The sequence below is a fragment of the Brassica oleracea genome, chromosome C3, assembly GCF_000695525.1.
Source record: "Brassica oleracea var. oleracea cultivar TO1000 chromosome C3, BOL, whole genome shotgun sequence".
Taxonomy (NCBI): Eukaryota; Viridiplantae; Streptophyta; class Magnoliopsida; order Brassicales; family Brassicaceae; genus Brassica; species Brassica oleracea.
This window is the reverse complement of record NC_027750.1, coordinates 8,628,559-8,638,799: the sequence shown is the minus strand read 5'-3', so window position 1 is coordinate 8,638,799 and position 10,241 is coordinate 8,628,559. Positions and strand designations below refer to the sequence as shown.

The 10,241-nt window shown below is 32.0% G+C and overlaps 2 protein-coding genes and 2 pseudogenes across 2 annotated transcripts in view; 1 reads left to right on the top strand and 3 right to left on the bottom strand.

Moving 5' to 3' along the window:
• Positions 1 to 1,064, bottom strand: part of LOC106331520 — a 7,331-nt gene extending 6,267 nt beyond the window's left edge. The window contains exon 1 of the mRNA XM_013769899.1: positions 990 to 1,064. The gene's annotated coding sequence lies outside the window, so the exon portion shown is untranslated. The remainder of the gene's footprint in view (positions 1 to 989) is intronic.
• LOC106329817 lies at positions 38 to 1,094 on the bottom strand (annotated as a pseudogene).
• A 2,719-nt stretch (positions 1,095 to 3,813) lies between these two features.
• Positions 3,814 to 5,779, top strand: LOC106333826 (annotated as a pseudogene).
• A 1,448-nt stretch (positions 5,780 to 7,227) lies between these two features.
• LOC106329153 (non-specific lipid-transfer protein 3-like) lies at positions 7,228 to 8,014 on the bottom strand. Its single transcript, XM_013767759.1, has 2 exons — positions 7,588 to 8,014; positions 7,228 to 7,455 (listed from the first exon to the last, which is right to left on the bottom strand). The coding sequence occupies exons 1-2, from the start codon at positions 7,914 to 7,916 to the stop codon at positions 7,446 to 7,448; spliced, it is 339 nt and encodes a 112-aa protein (XP_013623213.1). The 5' UTR covers positions 7,917 to 8,014; the 3' UTR covers positions 7,228 to 7,445.
• Between the last annotated feature and the right edge of the window lie 2,227 nt (positions 8,015 to 10,241).

Below are 10,241 nucleotides of genomic sequence, written 5' to 3'. Positions count from 1 at the left end.
TTTTTTTTTTTTGGTAACGCAAACGATTATATTAAAACTAAAAAGAGTTTAAGCGATTACATTCGAAGCTAGATTCAACAGTAACAAGATAGAACCGGAGGGATCCTCGACGGTTTGATGAACATCATAAAAACAAAACACTAGAACAAGGAACAACAAAGCTAACAAGAGAGTCTTGCTCGACAATTGGAGAACCATGGGAAGCATCAGCTGTGTCCCTGAATAGGTTACTACCACGAGCCTGAAATGGTCGTAATCGACGTTGATTAAACCAAACAGCAAAGTTTGGAAGGAGGTAGAACGAGCATGAACAGCTCTAGCTCCGACATCTTCGAAGTTCTTCGAAGAAACTAGGTGAATCTGTGATGGATGTACAAATAATGGCAATTTCAGCACAACATCACAGCTTTGGGCTAGGTGAACCCTTTGCACTAAGGCGCGATGGCGGACCGTGGACAGACATGATGCTTTGGAGGAGGAATGATGGCTCAAGTTTAAAACAATCGGCAAGTTTAAAACAATCGGCAAGTTTAAACTCCATAAATGGTTTTGGTTCAAACCAAAGCATGTGTCAGTTGAGTACCAACGGCTCTCGGAAAGGATTGGAGTGACGGGGCGAGGCGGCGGAGAGGTGATACTATTGACTATCAATGATGAGAGAATGTGAACTGAGGTCCGGCTGAGAAAGTGAATTCCGATATTACCGTATCGGGATCCATGGCTCTCGTCGGGACCTGAGCTAAACTGCAATCCCATTGCAACATATTGAAAACTCATATCAGAGGATCTGTCGGGGTTGAGAAAATATATGACCAGTGGTTCACAGAGTTGAGATGGTGAAGAGACGGGACAGAGGGGAGGAGACGCTTCAGGTACACATAAACCCTTAGATCTGGCGAGCCCATACTCGAGACGACTTGATCTGGTGGTTCTGCTTTTGACAGCCAAATTATGGGCTTTCTGAACTGTGAGATTCAGAGACTGGTTGCCTCGATGTCTGTGCCTGGGAGAGCGGCTAGGGTTTTTAATGCTTTTTACGTCTTTCTACAGCTACGGATTTTTGCTCCCCGACTGGTCTCCTCTATACGGGCCATTGTCTATTAGTCTATATCATGTAGACTACATCTATATTATTAAAACAGAAGTACCCATTTGAAAATGTTCTTACTTCATTAATTAAACTTCCTATTTTTTTGCTTGTCTTTTTTAGTTGCATTTATGAAATATCATAAAACGAATAATACTGCTTAATTTATTACTTGTCTTTTCAGTTACACTAATGAAATATGCTTAAATGAATTTAAACTTCCTATTTTATTGTTTGTCTTTTTTAGTTACTTTAATGAAATATCCTTAAATAAATTTGGACATAATGTCATTTAATCAACAAAAAAAACTCATGAGCTATCCTTACGTGCATAATTTTAATAATGGAGATTTTAAAAAACGTGCATCATTAAAATGTTACCTAAAACATACAACACTAATATATAACATGCATTAATAAAACTAGAATTTGACTCACACAATTGTACGTATATTATTTTCAGTTGATTAAATTAAAAAATATTTATTTATTCAAAAAATATTTAAGAATGGCTATGTTTTTAAAAATTATATGGTATTATTTGCTCATAACTCATTTGTCATTTGCTAAATTGTTAGAAATAAAATTTTAGCATAATATAACTCAATTGTCATTTGCTAAATTTATGGTTTTTATTTATATTTTTTATTATTTAATTATAATATTTTCATTTTATATTTGAAAGAGAAATGAATTTTCTTTCAAACAATATTTTTGTAAATGTATTTTTTTTTAAAAATATTATAATTAAAATATGTAAAATTTAATATAGTTTTAAGGAAATGGAAAAAAAAAAAAAATTACACATAAAAAAAATCATGATTTTTGTTAACTGGGCGGATCATTATTTATATGATATCGCAAACGAAAGAAAAATTTATGTTTTTACAATTATCTAATTAACTATGTATACTCATTTTTCTATATTTTTGTATATGATATCACACATTCGTAAAAAAATAGATAGTTTAAGATACAAAAAAAGAAAATTTTTACTTAATGAATATAATATGAATGAATTTTATATAATATGAATGAATTTTACAAATACATCATTTAATAAAATAAATAATTAAAAACTGAAAATTCATATCCGCGCGGGTCAGGACGTAGCCACTGTTAAATGAAGTCGAGGAATTGTGATGTAGTGTGGGGAAATTATATGGGTATAGTGAAAAAAAAAATATGGGTATAATGAGTTAGCTTTTCTCACTTTTTACTCTATTTGGCTTATTTGTTACTTCAGACTTAGCTACAGTGTAAGTTTAATCTACTATAATCTTCCAAATGATACTGTATGATTCAAAAAGTCGTACTTTCAATTTTTATTTTATTTGTTCGTGCATTACAATATAATATTTTCATCAAAAACAAAACAAAAAACAAATATGTATATATATATGTGTGTATTCATATATGCATATATAAAAGTAACTTGCAACTTTTACTAGACATTCTTTGGTATGAAGAGCAATTATAAAATTGCAACTTGTGCAATAAATAGTTCATTAGACTGTATATAATTCTGAGAATTTGACTACCATTTAGTTAAACCTAGGTGATAACATTAGAAAGTATATAACTAAATTGTTTAAGTGTAATAATCCGGATTAACGAGGTGTAGATCCGATTTTCAAGGGTTAACGAGATTTTCTACATGTGTGGAGTGTGAGTTGAAGGGAGAAGCGTGCATTTGTTCAGACTTGCGCCTTACGTGAAGAAAGGTCATTGCTCATAGGTAGCAGCTGCATGGGGACTTGATTAATTAGCTAAAATAGTAAGAAAATTTAACTAAGATTCGTACGATTATTTATCTCACTCTCTCACACATCATCGTTTTATCCGCGTACAAACATATAGCATCTTGTGTTAGCTCACCACATTTTCCGAATCGTTTCACACGTTTTCCTAAAATCTCATTAATTTCTTTATAATCTCGTCAAACAAAGAAAATCGTTATTCCCGCTGGAGACTTTTTAATGTACAACATGAAATATTTTACTCCCTTTTAGAAAAAATTTTATGTTCTAAATTATACGACGTTTTCGATTTTCTATGTAAAATTTATTAACACTTAGTGTTATATGACCAATGATAATTAATATATCTTCTATTTTTTTATTGGTTGATTTGTGGTTAGATAAATAATTAATGATGTATTTGTTTAGAAAATATAAAAAATTAATGATTTTTTAATCTATATGCACGATTATAAAACGACTTATATTAAAAAACGGAGGGAGTATTAAACATTGAACATGCTTCACAAACTATCCGCTTGTGAGTTGTGATTTACATACATTTATATGGGGTTTGTAATATTAACATTTGAATATACATAGCTTTTATCTTCTCTGACGTGAAAACCAGGGAAGGTATGTGTAAATTAAGTTTTGAAAAATTCAATATTTAAAACAAAGAAATATTTTTTAATAAGTTAATAGTCAATATATAAGAAGGACATGCCATGTTTGCATGATGCCATTGACGTGAATAAGATTAGAGTTATCGAGTTTCCAATTGCGGAAAACGCTAAGGTTTGTTTTTGTTTTTTTACTGACAGACAATATAGCAATATGACATATTCATGGAATGACCCTATTATGCTGAGGGTTTAACTAACTATCAACTTGTAGTCTTGTACGTACAAAATAATTTTATATCCATTGCCAATTTGCTGTATAATGATGAGTTCTTTGATTTCAGGAGAACTAAGAGAATTAAATATGAGTATGTGGGCTGATCTCAGCGACAAATTAGACGAGAAGGTTTTGGAAGACTTGACGTCCAATGTCAACAAATACAAGACGATGTATTAAAGGAGATACTCACACTTAGTGCTAACACCGAGTATCTTAGGCCTTTTCTCCATAAGAGTTCTGATAAAGAGCTTTTTAAAAAGAATGTTCCGGTGACGACCTACGACGATGTGAAGCTTTTCATCGATCTTGTCGCAAATGGAGAGCCCTTTGATGTAATTTCTGGCAAACCTATTACCGGATTCTCACTAAGGTATACACTTTAAGTCTCTTCTTAGTTTCCTTTTCCCTTATTGATTACTATTTGATCGAAATTAATGCTCTAAAATGTTTGTTATTGTAGTTCCGGAACTTCTGGAGGAAAACGGAAGATGTTTCCATGTAACAAGAAATACTTGGAAAACTTGAACTTTATCTATTGTTACCGCTCACTCGTTATAAGCAAGTAATGATTTAAAAAGTGTATATTTTGTTTTACTAACACAATTGTGTATCAAAGTCTCTTTTGGTTTCATAGGCATTTTGATGGTCTTGAGCATGGAAAGGGAATGGTGTTCAACGTTTGTGTTCCAGAGCACACTACAACTCCCTCTGGGCTGCCAGTTTCAGCTGCGACGACGCTCTTCTTCAAGAGTGATTACTTCAAGAACCGACCACAGTATTGGCATTGGTCATTCACAAGTCCTGATGAAGTCATATTGTGTTCAGACAGCAAATAGAGTTTGTACTGTCATCTTCTGTGTGGTATAGTTCAAAGAGACGAGGTTGTGAAGGTTGGTACATCCTTTGTTTCTACATTGGTCCGTGTTATTACTTTTCTTGAAAAACATTGGAAAGAAATTTGCACTAATACTCGTTATGGCCATCTTAGCGAGTGGATCACTGATAGCTGTAGGGATTCTGTTTCCAAGATCCTTGGAGAACCTAATCCTGAATTGGCTGATCTCATAGAAAATGAATGCGACCAAAAGTCATGGGAAGGTATAATTCAAAGACTTTGGCCTAAAACCAAATTCATGACTGGTCAAATGGCTCAACACATCCCAACGTTGGAGTTTTACTCTAACAAGCTGCCTTTGATTTCGTCGAGTTATGTTTCTTCGGAAACAATGTTTGGGATTAATATGAATCCTCTATGCAAACCACAAGATGTGTCATACACGTTTATGCCCCACTTTTCATATTTTGAGTTCTTGCTTGTTGATGCTGGTGATGAAGTCAAAATTGTTGATCTTGTGGATGTCAAGCTTGGGTGCCATTACGAGTCTTTGGTCACAAATCACTCTGGTGAGTTACACGTTTACTTGACAAATAATTTTACATTTTATTTTCAGCTAATGGATTGTTATTTTTTTGCTAGGCCTACACCTGATATAAGATGGGTGATATTGTACAAGTGACTGGATTTTACAATAGTGCACCCCAGTTTAGATTTTCCCGTAGAGGAAATTTGGTTCTAAGTGTTCATATGGAGATAACTACGGATCAAGTTCTTTTAAATGCGGTGACACATGGAAAGATGGTTCTTGAATCATCAGATTTGATGTTGATGGACTTCACAGGCTATGCTGATATTTCTACCACTCCAGGTCACTATGTTCTTTACTGGGAACTCAAAGGCAAATATAGCAATGACATAGCTGAAATTGATGATAAGGTTTTAGTATAATGTTGTTACGTCGTGGAGGAATCACTGGATAATTTTTACAAAGAATATAGGAAAAACGGATCAATTGGAGCTCTAGAGATAAGAGTGGTGCAACAAGGAACTTTTGATTCTCTCATGGAGTTTTTCATCAGTCAAGGTGCTTCTTCAACTCAATACAAGACACCCATTTGCATCAAATCTACCGAGGCCATAGCAATCTTAGAAGGAAAGGTTCATGCTCGATTCTTTACCGATAAGTCCCTTTCTTTGAAGTTTTCATCTTAATATTTATATTTTGTATGCATTGGCAAAATTTCGCAAATAAGAGGTGACAAAAACTCAAGATTTTCTATCTTTATTTTAAAGTGTATTTTTACTTGTGCAATTTGGTTTGTTACTACTTAGTGTGGCTGTGTTATATTTTCTCTAATGTCACTTCAAGGATTAATGTCCTTGCAGCCCACCTTTTTGCGATATAAACTTTTTGAGCCTGGAGAAAATCGAGTAAATGCTTAAAGAACATACTGGAAAAATTAAGGGAGGCCTTGAATGTTAAAAAAAAAAAAACAAAATCCAGAAAATCATATAAGTTGGGACCCACGATCATACAAATAAAAAGAAATGAAGAAGATAGAAAAGTGATTTTGGGGAACTTTTGGTGTAGGAGGAGAGAAAAATGTGTGTGAATTTAGAGAATAGTTAAATTTACAGAATGTGTGTGAAACATATGTAATGTGATAAATTATATCAATTCCAGCGAATGTAAATACCATAGACGGGTAAGCTCTTAGTGAAGAGCTGAATGATACTTTGTTATCTGAAATCATAAGAGGCGACATGCTTTACAGCTTAAAACTCAGTTAGGAACAGTCTTTATAGCACAGCCAGAGTTTCCACCATAACAGAGCCATCTTAACAGAGGAAAAACATCTGAAGTAACAAGTTGAGATCAAAGAGATACTAGTAAATAAATAAATACGATCAGAACAAAATTTCTGAAAGTTTCTGAATGTTCTTCTTAGGACTTACACTCTTACATACTTGACAGTACAATCTAGTTTTCTAGTAGACTGAAATACTAAGAACATAATAGTTAACTACAAATGAATGTAAATCTTCACACTTAAGTGGCTGATCTCGAGTTATTGAGTTATATTAACGATGATATCAAATGGTTGAGTAAATATATTAACAAATAGACTGCATTTTTATTGTTCATGATCAGTTTGGCATATGATTTTACCTGGAGTTGCAGGATCCTATGTATAGACCAATAGCAATCCGCTAGAATCAGATAGTCACAAAAAGAGAGATTCGAGTAAGCAATAGGTACCAGATGAAGCACAAGATGGATCGACTTATATGTAAACCGTGACTTCAGAATCTTTTGATTCATAATTCAATCTCGATTGTTAGTAATATTGTACTTAGATTCAACGAAAACAATGTTGTAAGTTGTCGTTATATGATTATGACGGTGATATCTAAGCCCTTGTCATCTTAAAGTTTATAATTGGATGGGAGAAACCATTCAGCATTTTTTCTTGGTATTTCTAAACATTGTTTGGTTTTAAATTTGGTACCAATCTAAATTTTATAAAGACACCAAAATCTAAGATCTTAATTAATTAATATATATAGACTTTGATATATATATATATATATATATATATATATATATATATATATAGTACTCTCATTCACTACATATGATGAATATTGAAGAAAATATATGAAGAGAAGATGATTAATAAGATAATATTATCATATCTTAAACATAATTAAGATACAATATATATAAAGCAAAAGATTACAAAGTAACATGACAAACTTTCGACTACAAAATAAAAACAAGACAAACTAGGACATGCTGAGGTCAGTGTAGATAGACACTCTTTTATTTATGCTAGACCATACTGTTCATCCTCACGATGATATATGAGTTCCCATTTCACTTGACGCTGCAACAATACAAACGACCAAGACAGTAAATTTAGATCATTAAAAGAAGTAAATCATGGTCTTTATCTAGATCGCGTAATTAACCACAAAAAGGTATGTGAAATTTCACTTAACCAAAAAAAGAAGCTTACGTGTCGCAGTTAGTGCTCATGGAGATGGGATAGGGAATGCTAACACCGCACTTTCCAGGAAGGCTAGAGGCTAGACTTGGATTGACGTTCTTTGCAGCGGTCTTTAGGCATTTACATGCTTGTTGGCGGTCCGGTGTGGTTTTAGCCATACTGTTCAATTTTGAAACTCCGGCGCAGCATGGAGCTGGCACCGGCCCGCCTTTCATTAGATAGACGGCACATGGAGCCAAGTTACTTGTCACTGTGCCACATGAGATTGCTGCATCTACTGATGCAACTATGCACACAGTCAAAACAAGGCATGTGAAAAAACTCAGAGCCGAAGCCATTGTCTTTTGCTTTTCTCTTTTGTCTTGTGATAAGAAAATAAGGAGACTTAGTTAGTTTTATGATTCTAAGCTTGTGTTATGATGTTGGATGTGAGAAAATGATGATGGGTTTATATAGGGAATTTAGATGGGAAAATAGGATGACTAACTACTAACTAGAATATGTTAGACTGTTATTAGTTGGATTTGCATTTAATGCATTTCATTCCTTCTAGTTTTGTCGACTAACGAGAAGAATTTGTTTCATTATCAAAAAATTTATACGCATATATACGTTAGTACGTCAGAAACTACCCAAAACTTCGCCCCTTAACTGTAAATTATAAGTTTATATTAGTTAATCATACGGTAAAAATACTTCAATAATTTGGTCATTTTTTTTAATTGAGAACTACTTTTAAGTAAAAATACATTTTTACCTTTTAATAAAATTTATTTTTGTCATTTTCTTAATTGAAAACTATTTTTGTGACAAAAACTTAAAAACGACTATAATAACGAATTTTTCTATATTTATTTTGGTTTCTCACAATAAATCAACTATTTATCAACTATTAGCGGTTCGTACTGTGCGAATTAAATTTGAATACCGTCCAATTAAATAGAGTGTGTAGCAGACGGACACGCGTATCCAGCAGCAAACATCAGAACTATCCCCATCACATTTCCAATTACATTGGGCCACCTTTTTGTTTTCCCATTAATTAACTAAGGAGAAAACTAACTATGGCATTAGATACAGTACTATACCGACAAAACAATTTTGCCCAAAAACTTTAAAACTTATATTCTACCTGCATCGCACATAAGAAAAACATTATACATTTGAAGAGTTTCATGCATCAATATTGTTTACCATCGTACAGCGGGAAAATAGGTTTGATTCTCCAAGCATCTCTATTTGGTAAATTTTCGCTCGGAAAATAGTCTTTACTTATAGTCGACTGTGAAAAATTCTGATTGAAAAATGTCAATTGCTAAACAATTAACGAAAAGTTACTATCACAATTTTATGCTAAGGTCAGGTATAAAAACATATTTAATTATTTGCAATCAACAGATTTTTTAAAAAAAAAAATTATACAGAAATTTAAGTACTTCGAATTAAAGCTAGTATGTGTGATCACATAAGTTTTTTTAAAAAACCTTGTGATCATAAACATAAGTTCACAAAAAAAGAAGATAAACTGATACATAAAGTCAAGCTGATTCACAAAGTCACACATAATGTCATGTTTTAAATATTCACAATAAACAAAAATTGTTATTCTAAACAGCTAAATATTTTAATATTTAAATGCCAAATGAATCGTATTTTACGCTTTTTAGTTTTAAATTATTTATATCTGCTTTAAAATTTTAAATTAGCTAATAACATTATGCAAATATAAATATAGACTTTATGATTATATAAATTATTTAATAGCCAGTTTTTATATAAAATATGATGGAAAATAAAATACAATAGTTAGGAATGATTAGTGATTAATACATATAAATTTATTTGTTTCATCTATGGAAAATGATAAATACTTTTTACTTTATTTTACAATAATATTTTTAGTAAATAAAATATACAGACAAAATTAATTTCTTAAAATATCATGTTTAAGTAGTACATGATCTGTATACATACATAATACACCTGTTTTATTAACTTTCATATCTACAAACACATGTGTATGTGTATATATATATATATATATATATATATATATATATATATATTTACATGTATATATGTAGTTTATATCTTTATTGAATATAAACTTGATGTTTGCGATTGGAAAATAAATAAAGAGACTTGAATTCTGAAAATAAATCACTTTTTATGTTATGTAATTCATATTTCATTTAAATATAACAAAATGTGATATTTAGAGTTGTAAGAGCATGATTATTGGGGGGTTCTTAGTGTGAGGTTCTTAGCGGAATATAAGAACCTGTCTCTTAACTTTTAACTAAAAAAGTTAAGAACCGGTTCTTAAATATCTTATATTTCGCTAAGAACACCCTAAGAACCCCCAATAATCATGCTGTAACTAACTACGAGTGCCGTTAAAAAAAAAGAGTTGTAATTGTGAGTTTGTTTCATTCGTAATTTTTTTTCTTTTGATAATATAGGATCCAGCAAACCAAAATCCAACTGACTACTCCCAGTCAACCGGTACCAGACAGACCCAATTGTTTGTAGTGGGAATTATACCCACGTCGACTTATAATACAAACAAGTAAATATAAATCTGATAGGTTTGGATCCGGCATGCTTAATTAGAACCTTTTCCAAACCCGCCATACCACCCATAATTAGAAAACAATGTTATT